Below are 19,414 nucleotides of genomic sequence, written 5' to 3'. Positions count from 1 at the left end.
GACTAGTAATTTTACTTTAGCTTTTAGTACAATCTTTTGTATTAATGAATGCTTCCTAAGCCATTTTTATACTGAAGTGCCAGACTTTTCTGTGCAGAGGTGCAAAGGTTAGGCCTGCATCCTGCATATGAATTTGCTGCCATACCCAAGTTGGATTTAGGCTGCTCTGGGGCTTTGCCTCGAGATTCTGAAACTTGATAGAGGCAGCTCTTCTCATGGCCCCATCTGCTCCTAATTGAGCAACCGCACCATCACTTCCTGACAATGGCTGTTTAGAGTGTGGTAGCACATTTGCTGTGTCACTTAGTAGAGCTTAAAATAGCAGGGCAGGTGCTGGGATTGGGAATGGGATTTGGATTGCGATGGCAGAAAGATCACGTGGGTGGTCTCTTTTTATTTGCCTTGCAGAGCCCCCCCCCCCCACTTCCACAAACATCTGGAGACCCGTACAAATATACCTTCTAGTCATACTTTTGATAACCAGACATGTCAGATAATCTTATTTGAAAATGCAAAACATGCAGTGTTGAATACTGCAGTTTTCTTTTTGTGTTCCCCCACAGAATATGTTCAGTTTATTTAAGAAACATATCCCGATCATGCTTGTTTTCCATTTCAACACAGTTTTAAATAAATATGTAATTGGTATGGATATAATAATATAAATGTAATAGGTCTATATGTTCTAATCTTTGGGTTTGTTGTTCTCTATATATGCAAATACAGTTTTCCTCTGAAATGAAGGTTATCCTGATTTGTCTTACTTATTTTGTTTCCATAATTCCTAAAACCTGCCAGTTCTGATTTCCCTACTACAGCTACTTATTAGACAGCAGAAAACGAGTGTGTGTTATTTTTCCTGTTCCAATGAAGCCTGCGTGACTAGCTTCAGTCAGAGGAAACACATTTTCTGGGCTTCTCTAGTGGCTGGCTGACTTAGCCAATAGAAGTGCAGCAGTGATTCATACTTCTGCTATTTGGGGTCTTTTATGGTATTTTATGATAATACTAAGACTCAAACTACATGTTACACTGATTCTGTAACACAAAGCTCAACCTATGCTTCTCTCTCGCTCCTAATCTTTTCTTTTTTTTACTCAAGAGTTAGTGCATACAGGCCAAGATTTGGATTGGGAGCACCATACACTAAAGGGAAAGGGTTAGAGTTTCCAGTCCCCCATCATTTGCTTCCCCAAATTGCTTCCTCCATAAGGAGGGGGTTTACCAAAATTGCAAAAAGTTCTATGTGGACTCTAATAGAGACCTTTTCTTTCTTTATCTCCCTTACAGTGAAGGAAGGGGGTGGGTTCAGGAAACGTGTGCGTGTGTGTCAGTCTAGGTTAGTCCTTAACTCTGGTGAGTGATGGTCTGAGCTGAATTAGAGATGCACCCATTTACACCTCAGTTAAAAAAAGGCTCTTCCATACTTTATGCAATTAATGTCAATTGACTTTCAAAATAGGGTTTATGGGTTTAATCAGTGGTAAGAGGCAAACTCAAGTGCAGTCATATGCAAACAGACATGCTTGAATTGCCATGGCACCTGTGCTGTGAGCTCTATGGAAGGGCACTGGGGAAATGTTAGGCCTGAAGGGCCCAGGAATGTTTTTCATGCAACAAAGAGATCCTGTACAAAGAGATTCTTGTTTTAGGGTCCTAAAACTCTAAATTCTTTTCACTGGGTTGTGGGTGGTGGTCAGCTGGATAATTGCCTCTGCAACTGGCGTCCATTAAAAAAAAAGTTTGAAATACTTATTCCTTATTTGAACAGCTCAGTGGCAAATCAGTAGCCCTGAAACATGCAATGTTGAGATTCACATCATTGTAAGTCACCTATCCTGATTTCAGCCAGGCTCAGCCCCACTTAGCTTCCAAGAGAAGGCAAGGTCAGGCATTTCCGGCTGTACAACAGCTGTTTGTGCCCTTAGCCCAAACGGGGATCTTGCACTAAAGTTCAGCACCTTGAACTCCCAGCCTTGGCAGGGGCAATGTTCGGAGGAGCTGCCTGCTGCCAAAGCTGGAAGTGGAATTGGGCTTCAGGGCAGGAACCCTGTTTGAAGTGTGAGGACCAAGAATTTAAAAAAAAAAAATCTTTGCCAACAGGGCTCCTGCACGGAAGTGCAGCAGAGAGAACGAGTTGATGGAGCACTGCTGCTCTGTTGAACAGATTGGACATCCCTGCCTTCTCCCACTCTCCTGCTCAGGAGTAGATGTTTCAGCAGGGAGAGGTGAGGGTGTCTGAGTTTTGGAAGTGTGTTGCCAGCTCCCAGCTATCCTTGAGTTGATCTCTCCAGCCGCCAGGAAGGATGTCCATGCCCCCCAGCGGAGAGGGCCTAGGCTTTTCTGCTTGAGCCACTGTCAAGGATGGCCACTCGATATCTGCGCAGAAGGGGAAAGCTTCTGAAAACGCGCCCCCCCCCCCCGCATACTGCTTGGGGGCTTTGGAGGCTGCTGTCAGTGCTGCTCACCTGGCAGCTGCTTGTCAAGAGCGGCAAGGGAGTTTTTGCTGCTCTTTCCCAGCAGCTTGCTGGCTGTTGAGGCTCGCACACAGTGGATCATGTAATCTGTGTCTGGACAACACAACACCTTGGGTTACAAGAATCTTAGAACAGCCCATAGGGACTTCAGGGTGGCTTGTTTAAAAAAACTCGCTCTGGGTGAACTGGGTTGTAGTCTCACAGCATGACAAACCAACCTACTGTAGCAAACAAGAGTGTGTTGTCATGTCACTTGAACCAGGTTCCAAAGTCAGGCTTAGGTATAAGTCTCTCTTCCCAGTTTGTTTTGGCTCTCCAATGATCAAACAATCACTATCATTATAGTTACCAATATGTGATGCCTCAGTTTTATTGGAAGCTAGAAAATAAAGCCCTGATCTGCCAGGCTGAGCCTACATGTTAATTTTTTTCCAAAGAGTTTGCCTAGGGTAGTCAGGAGAACTAAGCAAAAAATTTTGCAAGCACACCAGTGGAAGAGGAGACAAGTTGGTACTGGCCTGGAGCTGTTGCAATACTCATGGGAGGAGCAAGGGGAAGAGGGGGCAGTCTGTGGGTTGTTTGGGCAATGGCCAGCACACTCTGGCTTATTGCCAGAGTGGGTTACCAGGATGGGTGAACCTGCTTCTGGGTAAGTAAGTATGCGTCACTGTAACACATTCATGCTTGAATTAACAAGGTGTGGTTAAAACCGAAACAGATTATGTCCACATGGTTTGCATACTCTGCCCTAATTTACGGTAGATCATTGGCATACCAAGATTAGAACAAATCTTTTCCCCATTTTAAAAAGTATGGCTTTTCTTATTTAAGGAGGCCCTTTCTGTACGACCTTTCCGCAGGTGCACATCTGTATAGTAAACCTTGGTCCAGGATTTTTATTGTTATCTGTGCTCTCACAATAACTCCTTGGATACTTACAATCCCATACTGCAGCCCTCTCCAAAGATACTGGGTATTTGCGATGCCTGTATTGCATGGCTGAGCATGTGGGGAGGGAAGCCATGCAGCCAGCTGGATTTGCTTCTGGACTCAGTTTCTGCTCCACTGTATCATCTCCAGTGCTGCCTGCCTGCTGGAACTCTACTGGTCACAGCAATGGCATGGGGTTTTTGTGTCTGCATGGGATCATTAGGCAGTCCTTGCATAGGTCAGGTTCAAAGAGTGCAGTTAAGGGAACCTCAAGGGTTGGGTATGCCTTTGCCCACCCAGTGTTTGTTTGTTTGTTTGTTTGTTTGTTTGTTTTAAACTTCAACCCACCCACTTGGGACAGACAGTCATGCCTGCTGAACGTTCAGTTATAAAAATCGGGGAGGGTGATGACTGATCTCAGCCATAGATTTTTGGTTAATGCTGCCAAATGGAGGAGCTACACACACATTTTGCATTCAGAAGCCCTTTTGCAGTTCTGCTCCTGGGCCTGATGTAGCCAGAAACCTATGGGCTGCAAGTCATCTGCCATTCTGCATTCACTGTGATTTTGTTTTGCTCACATACCTATTTAGTGATAAGAACAAATCTTACTGGAAATTTTTAAGAACAATTAACATTTCTCTGATGTTGCTTTGCTTTGTTTTTTGCTTCTGGTATTTGCTAACAAATAATGGCTAATTTTTCTTTGGTTTTTGCTTTTTTAGCAGTTATGAGGAATGTTGGTGAGTTTTCCGTTTCTGAGTTTCAGGTCAAACTTTGTTTTTAATGGCGAAATGTGTTGACATTCAGAGGGTTATTTGGTTGTTTTCAGTGATTTGCATCCTGGCCCTTCATAATTTTGTGTCATTAAATTAGTATGTATGCTTCAAGTTGACCTTTCTGCTTGCATTGCTTGCTTTGGTAACGAACAGCTAACATTTGTAAATCATTGTTGGTAGCTGGAACACTAGATGACAATTTAATTGGAATACTTCAACTTGCTTAGGTAACTGTATTTTGTTAGAAGCAAAAATATTCAGAAAGCTACATGAGTTTTTTTCCTCCCTAGATATATTAATAGCATTTTATATTTGCTGTTTAAATATTTCAACTATATGGTGATACAGTGGATGTTTGAAGGATACTTTTTATTTAATTTGTAAAAAAAAAAAGAGTTGGAGTTCAAAGTGCCCACAAATCATACTGCCTTGCTGGAAGCCCTTATCCATATCTTTCTTGATATGTTGGAGTTAACATATCAGTGAGTCCTGGTGGTAAAATAGGTCCCCAGGTAAACTATAGCTCAGTTTAAATATTGAGAATTAGATGATTTTCCTGTGGGCGCATTAAGGATCTCAGTCACAGATTTTTGGATATACACATATAGTTCCCCTGTTTACAGTGGCTGTACAGTGGCTTCCTCATTTCCATGGAGGAAGCAGACATGCAGAAAGGAATGCGTAGCCAGATCCCTTTCCTCATTTAAAGGAATGGGGTAGCTTGTACATTCAGAGCTTATGTGTAGCCCTGGCTGAAGTCTAGACTGGAATATAGGTTGAATATATGAACCAGTGGATGCTTCCATGCAGGGCTTTTATTGTGCAGCCGTGCTGCTTAATTCATGGATTTTTTGTGGGGAGGGGGCAGTTGCCATCATCTTCAATTTGTAGCTCTCTGTGTCTTCATCTTTTTATCTGTCTGCATAAAATCTTTCAAGGAAAAGCAAAGTTTGAGCAGTTGCAAAAATACAATTTTATTATTATTTTAATATTTATATGTAAAATAGATATTTTAATATTGATATCCCACCTTTTTTCCTTTCAAGGAATCCAGGGTGGCTTACATAATTCTTCTCTCTCAATCTTATCCTCACAGGGTTGGGCTGTGAGTTCATGGTCAGCCAGATAGATGCCCTTGAGGTCAGTGGGACTACACTTGGTAGGGTTATAGAACAGGGTCCTTAGATCTCTTCTCTGTAGAATTGGTGCAACAGAAATGTAAGGTTTATTCTGCAAACTAGTTGTATAAGGACTCACTTTCCCTTATGAGTACCTCAAGAGCTTCAAATTCAAATGATTTATTATGGTATTCCAGTTCATCATTGTGTGTACTAAAAGCATTGCCCAGAAACATACTTTAAAACATCTTGTAAATTTTCCCATGAAAACACTCATGTTGAGCTTTTCTGTGCATCTACAGATAAAGGTAAAGCAGTAAGATGATCTGAGGTTTAAAAAAAAATAAAAAGGATGATAGCTGTTCATTTGGGAGAATGGATGCAGAAAGCTGATACATTTGTGGACCTCATGCCATCAAATCATTTATTTCCTCTCATTTTGGCAACTGATTTGCTTGCTTGCTTTTTAATACAATCCTTACTAGTATAATGCTGCATGTATTTTGTTAGCAGTTCTGTTCTAATTCTGCATGATACTTTGTTTGTTTGTTCCATTTCTATACCACCCAATAGCCAAAGCTCTCTGGGTGATTTACAGCAACATATAAAGTAAACCAATGACAATACAATACTTCCCACATAATGTGAGAAAAATGGCTGTTCTTAAATCCAGACATTTCAGCGTGTCTAAAATCCTTAAATACCTGCCCTCTGTGGATAAAGGGAATGCCATCCTTAAAACTGATGTTCAGGAGATACCTAAATGATCCAAATCCTATGTAGATTATCTCTCTGTCTCAGTCTTAAATGAAAGCCTGCATTAATCACTTCAAATACCTTGATCAATGCAAATTTACTCTTTGAGTTTTAGTAAACCTATATTTCTCAATCAGTTGTTTTAAGACGGGGCTGGAGAATCTGTGTCCCAACCCTGGCCAGTAGCGGGGGATGCCAGGAGTCATAGTCCAACAGCATCCGCAAGTCTACAGATTTCCCGCCTTAATAAGCAAGCTTGAAAATTAGAATGTAGTCTGAGGAGACTTTAGAGGTATTTGAACTAAGCTAGAGAGGTGTGCCACAAGATTCAACCCCCCCCCCCCCGGCCACCCCAAGTGTTATTCTTGAAAAACCCATTTCACATTGGAGGTTGCTTTTGAAAATCTGACATGGATTCAGAAGCTGTTTCTGACCATTATGTAGAAAGACTCAGTTTCAAAAGAAAATTATGTGCTTTTGGGCTAATGCCTCCACATAAAAGGACACTCCCTCATCTAGATATTATGTCGATAGAGAGCCTGACCAAAAGATTGAGTATAACACACTGACGGGGTTTGAGCACACACTGTGCAAACCAACTCATTTGAGTGGTTTGTCAGTGCAAACCTATTTCACAGAAGTCAAGCCTGTTTTTTCTCTCCCCTGCTTCCTGTGGCAGCACACTTTCTCCCATTTCTTTTTCTTGGTCACCTTAGCTCATCACCCATGAACTGTTTCTGTGTCTCAGACACGCACAGCCATCTTTGCAGGTACCAAGAAAGGTGCCTGGGAATTGCCCAGATGCCTTTGACCACCATGTTGCCTGCCCCTGCCTTAAACCAACATGTACATCTTGTGGCTTGTTAAACTAAAAGCAGTCTAACTGCAGCAGTATATGGTAGTCCATCCTGACAAGGTTTAACATTCCAGTTTGGGACGGCAGACGTATGTGGAGGTATCACGCAGGTGGCAGGTCGTGTAATCCATGGCCAGTGGGCTGTAGTCATGAATTGTATAGGTCTCACTTCAGCTAAGGTAGTGTCTTCAGACTGGCTAGGAGTATTAAAAATGCTCCTGGATAACACCTTAACATTTAGAAACAAGAACCTCTGAGTGTTTTAAATGGAAGTATCTAAAGGGCTTTGAAATCAAATGGATGGGATAGACATTATACTTAGAGCAAAGGCTAGTCTGAATGACTTGGGGACTTTCTTTCAAAATTCTGTCATCATTCAGTGATTGCTGCCTCAGACGTTTGAGCTTCTGTCATCTCTGTGAGAATTCTAAGCAATCTTGTGGCATGTGCAATGTGTACATTCGCATCCATATACTTTCATTAAATACAGGATTGCACCTTCACTGGGTGTCTGAACATGTGTAGTGTGTTGTCAGTCTTTTCTCATTTGGTAATTTGGAGAAACTGTTACCTGCACTTGCTTATTTTTTAGCATGCTCACAAATGAGGTTGCAGTGTCTGTCTCTTCGATTAATTTTTAAAACTAATTCTTTTTGCCACTTCCAGCACTTCAACCACTTCCCAGTCAATAGTGTATATACCACAGGATATTATTCGTGCAAAGGAGATTATTGCACAGATCAATACCCTCAAAACTCAAGTTAGCTACTATGCGGAAAGACTTTCCAGAGCTGCCAAGGACAGATCAGCCAATGGACTTGAAAGAACACTTGCCATTCTTGCAGATAAGGTATGGGATATATAAGCATTAGTCCTTATAGAATCCATCTCAGTTAACTTGAATGCCTCCTTTATTATCTTAAATGAATATGAATCCTGGACTCAAGAGAATATGGCAGTTACTTGTATGGTCCTCTGATGATTGTCCTTTCTGGAAGGCCTGCCAAAGGATAGAAGAGGATTTTCTGGAATTGCTGCATGCTCTTTTAAACATTGTATTTGGGCTACTTTTACCTGGGACAGTGTTGATCTTCTGAATATCTGAGATTTTAACATAATTTCATTCTGAGGTATTATTGTATCTCACCCTAAACCCTGTGTATGAAGTTGGATAGACTTCAGATATGTGAACATAATTTTTAAAAGGCAAAAAAGGGTAGTTAGTAGTGGACAGCTCAATGAAAATATCAGCCCAATGCTCAGCTGCTGTGAAGAAGGCAAACTCCATGTTAGAAATAATTAGGAACGGAATAGAAAATAGAACTGCCAAAATCTTATTTCCCTTGATCAAATCTTTTGTGCAGCTGCACTTGGAAAACTGTGTTCAGTTCTGGTCGCCTAACCTGAAAAAGGAAATTATTGAGTCGGAAAAGGTATAGAGAACGGCAACAAAAATTATCGGGCTGCAGCAGCTCCAACTGCAGCAACTGTTCCACTTAGAAAAATGCAACTAAGGGGAGACATGATAGAGGTGCTTAAAATAATGTTTGATGTGGAAAAAATAGAGGAGGCATTTTTCTTCCTTTCCCATAACACTTGTACCTGGGGTCATCCCATGAAGCTGATTGGTGGAGGGTTAGGACAGATAAAAGGAAGTACTTCTTCACACAGCATATAGTTGAACAGGGAAGTGCTGCCACAGGAAGTGCTGATGGCCTCCAATCTAGATGTCTTTAAAAAAGGGATTGGACATGAAGGAGGAGGCTGTCAGTGGCTACTAGCTTTGCTGGGTATGTGCTCCCTCCTTTAGCTGTGGTGGCCTGCCTGCATGCACCAGTTGCTGAAGAGCCTGGGCAGGAGGAGGTCTTGCCCCCATCCTGTGGGCAGCTGGTTGCCACCATGTGTGTGGATTTCTAGACTAGATGGACCTTGGGTCTGATCCAACATGGCTTTTCTTAAGTTCTTAAAATGCAAAATAGAAATTGATATGGTTGCACTAGAATTTTTCTTAGACTGTTCAGTTTGGAAGTCTGGGGCTTGGTATCAACCTTGTATTCTGGGTATAATATGAATTATTATAGTGATGAGCGGGAGGCAATGCAATCCATGCCAATGCTGCCTGACCTCTCTCCAGCTTGCAAGGTTGGCTTTTTCTTGTCCTGCTATAAAATGTATGTACCCCTAGATAAAGTTATTTGTGAAACAATACGTTTGGAAATAGTTGAAAAATAAGCAATTGGGTTTTTTAAGTGTGTTATTTTTATCATTTTCAGACACGACAGCTTGTCACTGTGTGTGACTGCAAGCTGTTGGCAAATTCTATACATGCACTGAATGCTGCAAGACCAGATTATATAGCCTCAAAGGCCTCTCCAACCTCTACAGAGGAAGAACAAGTAGTGCTAAGGAATGACCAAGACACTCTGGTGGCCAGATGGACAGGACGAAATAGCCGATCTTCTTTGCAGGTTGACTGGCATGAAGAAGAATGGGTAGGTTTCTGAAGTTCTTACACTGCTATAGGACTTGAATGCATCCTTTACACAAGGGAGCAGAGTTCCATGCAGTCATCTCTAGACCTTTTAAGGCAGGCAGTCCAAAGGGTAGTTAAGAAACAGAGATGGAGTGATAACATAGACTACTTTGTTCTTTAGAAGCATTTTCTACAGAAAACAAAAGCTAAGCAATAGTAGCATTGGTAAGTGGAGGAGCATCCAGTAGGACAGCTGTCTGTTAAACTGATATGCTGTTACAAACAGTAGCAGTCCTATAAAGGCAATTTCCTGATTAGGTTTTCATTCAGAATATAACAAAACCTTGAAGGCTTAGTTCATGGTGGCATGAAATAGTTCACCGTTCCAATAGTTTTCTCTAAAAATTTACACAAAGTTTCTCTTTTTCCTGTAAAACAAGAATGTGCAACTTACGCTCTTCAAGGAGTTTTGGCCTACAACTCCCTTTATCCCTCTACATTGACTATGCTTTGTTTTTTATCATAACAGCATTTAGTTGTTGGCATGTTTCATTGTGTTTTCCTTCCCAGGAAAAAGTCTGGGTGAATGTTGACAAAAGTCTTGAATGCATTATTCAGAGGGTGGACAAACTGCTTCAGAAAGAGCGATTACAAAGTGATAGCTATGAAGATGTTTTCCAGTGTGACGTCAGCTGTTCTAGCAAGAAAGGTAAACGGGACACCCGTGCATACTGGATAAAGCCAAACACCTTAAATGAGATTTCATCATCTTCATCATCCCCACCATCATCTTCATCCATGTCATCCTCTGCATGCCATTGCCCCAGAATCACAAGTGCGTATGACAGCCATGGCGTCTTCCTTTTGCTGCTTTGCTTTGCTCTGCTTTGCCGTTCTTCTGAGCTTTTTATCCATCATGCTCCATGTGATTCGTATTAATCAGTATGTCAGCTGCCTTTTATACAATACAGAAGAAATGTGAGATCCATTTTACTTTGGTCCATTCTAAGCTTCTGATATAACCTTTAAATGTCCTGCATCATGTGGATGCAGGACCCATTACACAGGTCTTTTCCAAGCATGTTGCACACCTGTATGCTGAGCTTCCAGGATAGTAAAGGATAAACAGAGTATTTAGAGATTAGGTTGAGTTTATTTTGCTTTGTTTTACATGGAGGTTAAAGGCTGCCAATGGATATTAGTCCCAGTGGCTATATACTTTCTCCATTATCAGAGGCAGTATAACTATGTCCATCAGTTGCTGGGGAACATGGGTGGGCCACATTGCACTCCAGACAAGTTTTTGAGTTTCCCATGGGTAGCTGATTGACCACTTGGCCTGAACAGAATGCTGAACTACACACACCCCTGGTCTTATCCAGCATCACTCTTATGTTTTTACTTGAAACACATGTATTGGTGCTGATCAAGCAGTGAAAGCCATATTTAAGGTTCTGCAAATCCAATTCAAGACTTCCAAATTCAGACTGATGATGGTTTAGCATATTTACTTTCTAGCATACTTTTCTAAAAGCCATTTTAATTGGATGCATATTCTAATATTTAGGCTTGGTATTATAACATTTTCCCTGAGGATTTGAAGCATTATGTATAGGAAATAACTCAAGGGATCAGGTATGCTCTTTCTTCACTCTCAAACCTTACAGTTGAAAACCACAGGATGAGTAGATATTTTCTGGTCCACACAGTTCACAATAAGGGGCATTAAAACTGATAAATTTATTCTGACATGAGTTTGTGTGGACACTGTCTACTAGATCAGATGCTTGAAGTGTTAACCTCAAATTGACTGATTTATATACCTATGCTAGGGATGGGATGGGAATGTTAACTGTGTGGCCAAATGGAACTGAGATGCAAAAATGTACCAACAACTTTGCCATTATTTCAATGGTGAGCAAATAAACCGGTGTAGTGTGAGTTTAAAAAGCATAACAATGCAGAAAAGTTATAATGAAGAGCTCTAAAGGCCCTCCAGTCCAGCCTTCTGTTCACCTGGTAGCCAAGTAGGTGCCTTATGGAAGTTCACAGTAGGGCATGAATGGGATACTATATCAGTAGTGTGGGAAGCTGTCATCTAAGCAAAGCTTTAGGAGACATGGTTGAACCTTTTTAAACTTTATCTATCCCTTTGTCCATTGAATCAATGGTTGGGGAAATGCAACAGGGATGCTTGAGTGGCTTCTTTGTAGGAAGTTTCTCCTTGTGTGCCTGGTGCTACCTCCAGAATGGGCTGCACTAGTGGAAAATTAAGTAAATTTAGTATGAATATCATCAGGCCTTAAATCCCCATTAGAAGCATAACGCCTTCATGTAGAATCCATCAATGACACAGGGATTCTCTGACAAGCAGCAACACCTCTGCAGCCAAAGTGTTGATTTCATCAGCATAACTTCAAAGCAGGTTGGAAAAGTCAGCTAACACCTCTAGCAGAGCAAATGTGAATACAGCTGGAATCCATTAATTTGCAGGACAGGGATTAGTGAAGATTTTTGAAGTAAGATTCCAACTAGATTTTGGGTGCCTGAATGAGCCTGAAAACCAACATGGATGTTGTTTTTGCTTGTATTTACTTGCATATTAACATGAATGGGTTACCTGCTCATGCTGCAAGGCAAAGCCTGAGATGCTCTACAGATTTGCTCTTCAGGGAGGTGTGATTTGAAATAGAAAACCCATGTTCTGTGGGTTTCCCTACTTCCCCTCCTTTGCCACGAGCAGTTCAATGCACCAGTAACCTGACAAAAATAAAACATGACCCAGTTCTTACTTTCGAACAAAATTTATGTTATGATTTACTTGTTCATCCAGCAGCATTCTTGACAGAAGGGGGAAAGGCAGAGAATCTTCATTCCAATGTTTCCTGTTGGAAAAACAATGTATTACAAAAGAGAAGAGCAGTTTGGAAAATACAAAAAAGGGCATGTCAACACATGGTAGTGATTGAAGATGGCATGCAAATATACACAAATCTTGTGAATGCGCCTCTGAAGAATCAGACTGGACCAGTTTCCTGAGACATGTGTGCACCCATGTTTTACAGCTACAGTTACACGTGTGTCTGGTGGCCACATGCAGATGTTTGTTACAGAAACAAACTGCTTTTTCCCCATGGTTATTACAATGTGCAGAGCTGCCCTGCCAAACTACAGATCATGGTTCTATAAAGATAGATGGCAGAATTAAATAGTTCCTTGGCATAGAAGTGAGAAATTTACCTGTTTCATGTGCTTGCATGACATTTCAAAACAAGTCTTTAAAAATATTTAGAAAATGGAATCTTTCTCATACTGTCTCTCATTACACTTCCTTACAATAGTGTTGTGTGTTTGTGATTTCAGTCATTTCATCATTAATATTTTGAAGTACAACATGAAGAAAAAAGTAAAATGCTGTCATATGAAATAACTGAAATGTATCTTTTTTTACTTCTTTGATACAGAACTGGATAAGCATGATTTGTCGGGCCTTCTGTTTATGTGTTACTCCTTCCATATGTTGCTAGACATTAGCAAGATACAAGGATGGAGAGCTCAGTGTGTTGATCTCTTTCAGGGACTTACATAACATGAGAACTAATTATAGTCCTGCTGTTGGCAGATAACAGAATTCAATTTTGAAAGCTGGTTTTTGTTTTGTCTTTTTAACGAAGGAGCTGTGTGAGAATGTGAACCGATTCTGTTGGCAAATTAAGACTAATAAAAGTGATTGCTAAATATTTCCAGAATCACTCATATCAGATGGGTAATTAAGAAATGAATTTCACTCAGTTCAGGCACTATGAATTACATGGGGAAACAACTTGGGACCCTCCATATTTTTTGGCCTACAGCTCCCATCAGCCCTAGCCACCATAGCTAATAGTAGAGTACCATGAAGTTGGCCAAAACATGTGTTCCCCAAAGCTCCAAACAGCTTCTTTTAAATGGGGAAGCATAAAAGGTATTTCTTGGTATAAAGAAATACTGAAAGAAACGGGGAGATGTTAATGTGTGCTCATAGTGCCGTTATACCTAATGCAGTATTTGGTGGCATAGTTGTCCTGTTCTCTTTAGTAGCTACCCTTCCAGCACAATTCCAAACTTGCCAGTGAGTGAATGTGCCCAGTCTGTACTTCCTGATGATCTTCCTTGTAAAATACATACATTTGCAAGCAGTTTTACATTTTCGTGTGTACATGAAGAGTACCTGAGGTGTACACCTTAAAAATGTCATGCGGGTACCTTGTGCACCCGAAATCTGTTCATGTTTTGCTCTTCTATTTAGCTGCTTTCAATGCAAGCCATTAAGCTGGTGGTTCTCAAACGGTATGGCCTGTGGCTCATATACAGCTGTTGCTGGTGGACCATGGAGAGCTGCTGTTGCTCCAACACAGTCCTCCCTTCTCCTTCTAGATTCCAAATGCTAAAAATAATTCAGAACACAGATTTTGTTCTGAGTGTGTAGATTCAGAACATTTTACACAGGAGGAGCAATGGCCCTTGGGACAAACTGTCTATGATGGACCACCATGCCAAAAATGTGTTTGAGAATGCCTGTGCTAAGCATTTCAGTTGCCTATGTTTAAATGTGTTGCTTTCCCCCTTAATCATGCATGTCACACCTCCATTTTTGTGCAGATTGCAGTCCCAATCCTGAAGAGTCCAGCCCAGGTACGTACATGTGTGCAATTTTCCTCCATTCATGGTGTTCACTTCTGAAAAACAGCAAAAGCAAGGGGTCTTCTTTGTGTCTAACACCAAGGACTTTTGCTGTTGCTGTCATGTACTACTACCATCATTTTATTAGCTTAGTAGCTAAGAAAGTAGCTTAGTCAGCTTGGAGCAGGAAAGAGAGCGGAAGTAGCTTATTTTCTGCTCTTTCCCCACTGGTTAATTTTGGCACACAATAATTGTGTGACAGGTGGCCGTGAGGAAGCCATTCAGAAATGTACTGGATGGGAACCCTGCTCCACAGAGCTGCAGGCTTCCATTGTCTCTTCTGTGCGGTTGCAGAATTTAGCCCTTGTGGTCACAGGCCCAAAATGTCTGCCTTTTAGGTAGCTGCTGCATGGCTTACACTCAACTCAGTATAGCATATTTTAATTTGTGAGAGGCGTTCCGTAGACTAGGAGTGGAAAACTGCTTGCAGCATCCATGCATTAACAACACTTGTATGATTTTAATACTTCTGTGGCATTTTTCTGGGTACAAAAATGCTGTTTCTCCCCTCTCCCTTTATAACCCAACATGGTGGGTAAGTCTGAGACCAAGTGACTTCTGCCTGGTGAGGTCTGTGATTAGGAAGACTTGCATCTGCATCCAGACGTAGTGAACATTATTTGCATTACTCTGATAGCAGTGGAAATTCTCTCTTTTTTCAGCAGAGACATGAGTTGCTGTGTAATATCTGAATGGGGCAAGGAAAACCTTTGAATTTATTTATTTATTTATTTATTTATTTATTTATTAAAACATTTTTATGCCGCCCCATTCACCGAAGCCTCGGGGCGGCTTACAACAATAAATTAAAAGTAATTATAATAAAAATTACAATAAATATAAACATTAAATTAAAAGACAAAAATACAATATAAAATAAGCCGCCCTGGCCAGATAAAATTGCTCCTCATGTCTTTAAAAAAATTAAAGCAACATTGAGATTTGCAAGTATGCACATATAATTTAATGTTTCCCTTAGTTTTAGCCATATAACCAGATAACATGATCATTATTTTGAATTTCTATCAATTTAACTGGGCTAAATAATTTTTACGTATTTCTGTCTGCTGGAAATAGCAGTGTTTGAAGAATGTGGTTTTATTCTTTAAAAATATTTTAATAAAAGGTTTTCAGAGAAAATATATCAAAGAAAATGGCACTGATTTCTAATTACATTAAATTGCTCTTTTAGGGCAATTGTTTTTTTTAAGTGCATCATAAAGAACAACTTTCCTGTTTTTAAAGGAATCCAGTTGTGAGTCAAATAAGCTATCTAAACTTATTTTGTTGGATTATCTATCTTCAAGATGGGACACAGATTTTAAACATATAACATTGCTGATCTCGTCTTTTATTTGTATTAAATCTCCCCACCCACACACAATTTTACATAGTTTCCCTTTGTTTGGACGACTGTTAAGGAACTAAAAGTACTATCCCTTTAACATTTTTATAAAAGTTAATTGTAGTTCTAGACAAAGACCTGATAGCAGCTTTTCCTATCTTAATAATTACAGACTTTGCTCTAATGCAAGCTAATAGCTGTTTGGCTTCCATTTGTGTCCTTTTGTATTTCAAAACTTTGTGGTATGTATTAGGAAGCTATATATGCATTCTACTTTGGAAGTAAAGGTTTCACTGGGCACAGTTTTGGGATAGCTTTTAGTAAAGAGGTAAAGGGGACCTCTCCAAGTTGAATACTTTCCAATGCTACTTCCTGGAGACATGCTGAGCAGTATGTTTTGTATATTTTGCTTACCATTCTACATAACAAACAGAATGAAAACATTCTGCTGTTTTTTGGCAGAAAGTTGGAATAAAAATTAAATAAATCGTTTTGAGATAATTTACAGGTGGTAAAGAATTAAACTAATTTTTCTTTACTAATTGAAGTAAAAAAAAAAAACCTAATTTACCTCAATTGAGAGAGACAGAGAGATATTGTCCTTTTTTCTAGTTTACACCACAAAAATGGGACATCTTCCTCTACACATAATAAAGACTGCACATATTTATGTGTGAAGTGTCTTAATGCTCTGCTGTATGTGTCTGTTTTTCACAAACAAGTTCTTAATCTGTGTTTCTCTTTGAAAGACAATGAGGCTTTTTCTAGAATATCATTTATCATACATGTGCCTCAGGTGTTAGTCTGTTGCTCAAATGCTTGCCATGTTAATTCCTAAGGGAATTCAATATATAATTACAGAGGGAGTAAAGAGGCCATCCATTTCCTGCCACTTAACTATGATTGAGAGATATGCAACATCTCTATTATAATTCTTTTTAAAAAAGACTTTAAAAAATTAGCACTTATTGCTGTTGCTTTCTTTTTCCTTCTCCAAATTGTAGGTGAATGGAGTGAGGCCCTTTACCCATTGCTGACAACACTCACAGATTGTGTGGCCATGATGAGCGACAAGGCGAAGAAAGCAATGGTGTTTCTCCTGATGCAAGACAGTGCCCCTACCATAGCTCTTTGCTTGAGCCTTCAGTACCGAAGGGATGTTGTCTTTTGCCAGACTGTAAGCAAGAAAGTGATGTGTATTTGTTAGACTTGGGATCTGTGTGGTAAAGATAAACTTTAGAAAGACTGCATATAGTCTATGCCTGCCAGACACAGTATTTCACCAGGTTTGGTTGCTGGTCCACCCACAGTCCCAGCTGGCGCCTTCAAGATAGTTGGAAAACACCTTTAGGATTTAGGACCACTATGCCTCAGAGATTCCTTCCTCCCACCTTAACTTGCCCAGCCATCAAAAACTTCCTCATTGGTTCCATTATTATTGGAGTGTACAGTAACTGAGATGGGACACTGAGCACAACATCCTCCTTTAAAATAGCAACAGAAAATAACCAGATAATTAATTCACTATCATTCCATTAAATAGCTGCAGCGTAAACAGGTTTTTCAATAATTGGATGGTGAAACATAGTGAAAAGGAAACTTGTTCTTTTAATTGAGCTTGTTGTTGTTGCTGTTAGTTGCGAAGTCATGTCCAACCCACCGTGACCCCATGGAAAACATTCCTCCAGGCCTTCCTGTCCTCCACCATCCCCCAGAGTCCACTTAAGCTCACACTCACTGCTTCAGTGACTCCACCTCATTCTCTGCCATCCCCCTCTTTTGCCATCTATTGTTCCCAGCATTAGGCTCTTCTCCAGGGAGTCCTTCCTTCTCATTAGGTGGCCAAAGTATTTGAGTTTCATCTTCAGTATCTGGCCTTCTAAAGAGCAGTCAGGGTTGATCTCTAGGACTGACCGGTTTGATCGCTTTGCAGTCCAAGGGACTTGCAGGAGTCTCCTCCAGCACCACAATTCAAAGGCCTCAATCCTTTTGCGCTCAGCCTTCCTTATGGTCCAGCTTTCACAGTCATACATTGCAACTGGGAAAACCATAGCCTTGACTATACGCACTTTTGTTGGCAGGGTGATGTCCCTGTTTTTTAGTATGCTGTCTAGCTTTGTCATAGCTTTCCTCCCCAGGAGCAAGTGTCTTTTAATGTCTTGGCTGCAGTCCCCATCTGCGGTGATCTTGGAGCTCAGGAAAATAAAATCTGCCACTACCTCCATCTCTTCCCCATCTATTTGCCAGGAAGTGAGAGGACTGGATGCCATTATCTTAGTTTTCTTAATGTGGAGTTTCAAGCCAACTTTTGCACTCTCTTCCTTCTCCTGTATCAAGAGGCTCTTTAGTTCCTCTTCACTTTCTGCCTATAGGTAATTGAGCTTACAGAGTGGTAAAATATCTGTCTGGGAGTCTTTTAAAATATTAAAGAAATACCACTGACATGAAAGAGTATGGTCACCACTGTAAGCCGCATTCGTAAAATGAAGCTAACTGGAAAGGTTTTTGTTACTGTTTTTTAAAATTATGATTATTGAATTCTAATGTTATAGCAATATAACTCTCTTTCATCTAAAGAATATCTCAGTGTATATTTTTTGAAAAAATCTAGCTGTAAAAATATTTCAGTGCTAGTTAAAAGATATATTGAAAAACACACAGTGGAAAGAGAAACTGGTGGTGACTGCAGTTTCCAAGAGTATGTGCTCAGTTTCAAATGGCCACTCAAGTGGATCGGGCCTTCCACTTTCCTAAACGTAGCAGCTACACCACTCCCAGCAGTATGAAAGGAACCTAACTGTGAACTACAGAAAAAGTGCCATATAACTGCTAGTGTGGAAAATCAGTTGCAGTCCTGCTTGTCTACTAGAAAAGTCCTGCAATCTACTGGAAAAGCAATGATGATTGGAGTTAGGAGACTCCTACCCAGAAGAGGCATGATGTGCTGATATGCGGCCTTTTGAAGCATGGCAAGAGTCTTTAATCAATTCATTTCTGTATTCTCTTGTGCAGCTCACAGCTCTTATCTGTGGCTTCATTATCAAGCTGAGGAACTGTCTGCATGATAATGGATTCCTGAGGCAGCTCTACACCATTGGCCTGCTGGCACAATTTGAAAGCCTTTTGAGTACTTATGGTAAAAAGAAATCACTGCCTGGGGCAAGCACATACTGTCACTTAAGACTTTCTGAATTCCATTCAGTCCAGTGCTTTGGCAAAGTGTTATATAGAAGATTTACAGATGGCTTGTTATTCAACAGCAAAAGCAGGTTTAAAATAGAACCACGGAGCTATGCTATATTAACTTTTAAGTATAGTAGCAGAAGAATGTATTCGTATGTTGATGAACTTTGTCCAAACGCAGAAACTGTGCAATTGACTCTGTGTATACCTTGAACCAGCAAAGCAGCCTTGCATCATGCCACCTAATTAAGCAGTTCCTGAACTTGGCAAAGTTTCAAACTGTCTGCTGAAGTTCTAGTTTTTTAAAAGTATACCAAGTTTTGTTTCGTATGCACATGTTCTTTTAGGAAGCACTGAAAATCAAGTTCTGGATTATGTTCTTATTTTACATAGTGACAACATTTTACTTAAGGTAGCCAATTTCAACCCTGTAAGAGGAGTTGAGAAAGTAAGGTGGGAAAGTCAACTAGATTCCAACTCTTTGGAAATAAGACTGCTTAACGTTCTTTGAAATAATCCTTAATTTGAATTTGGTCAAAAAATTCAAAAACAGTTAATTTGGCTTTTTTCAGTATTCCCAAATGATCAGTGATGGTCTCATTGGGTTGTCAAGTTCAAACAAGGTGTAATAATACTGAATTCTATCCAGGTATCTGCTTCTGAAGGAAGGAGGTGGAAGCTGATTTCCCCACTGTCTCATCTCCCTGCCATTCCCCAGAAATGCTTCCCCAAAGATCAGGTCATTGTGCTTGAGTGAGGTAGGTTGTGTCCCTGG

At 40.3% G+C, this 19,414-nt stretch overlaps 1 protein-coding gene across 8 annotated transcripts in view; it reads left to right on the top strand.

Annotated features, from left to right (window-relative positions):
• INPP4A (inositol polyphosphate-4-phosphatase type I A) overlaps positions 1-19,414 on the top strand; it is a 105,046-nt gene that overhangs the window by 67,801 nt on the left and 17,831 nt on the right. For 5 of the 8 annotated variants that reach the window (XM_044433497.1, XM_044433463.1, XM_044433481.1 and 2 more), the window contains 7 exons: positions 4,133-4,150; positions 7,583-7,766; positions 9,190-9,408; positions 9,960-10,224; positions 14,031-14,063; positions 16,461-16,633; positions 18,469-18,592. In XM_044433497.1, the coding sequence (XP_044289432.1) occupies positions 4,133-4,150; positions 7,583-7,766; positions 9,190-9,408; positions 9,960-10,224; positions 14,031-14,063; positions 16,461-16,633; positions 18,469-18,592 (1,016 nt within the window). The remainder of the gene's footprint in view (positions 1-4,132; positions 4,151-7,582; positions 7,767-9,189; positions 9,409-9,959; positions 10,225-14,030; positions 14,064-16,460; positions 16,634-18,468; positions 18,593-19,414) is intronic. The other 3 variants (XM_044433513.1, XM_044433521.1, XM_044433506.1) reach the window with 3 other exon arrangements.

This window comes from Varanus komodoensis, unplaced genomic scaffold (assembly GCF_004798865.1).
Source record: "Varanus komodoensis strain SLA01 unplaced genomic scaffold, ASM479886v1 scaffold1, whole genome shotgun sequence".
In the NCBI taxonomy this organism is placed as follows: Eukaryota; Metazoa; Chordata; class Lepidosauria; order Squamata; family Varanidae; genus Varanus; species Varanus komodoensis.
The sequence above is the reverse complement of the archived record's forward strand: the minus strand, read 5'-3'. Positions and strand labels throughout refer to the sequence as shown.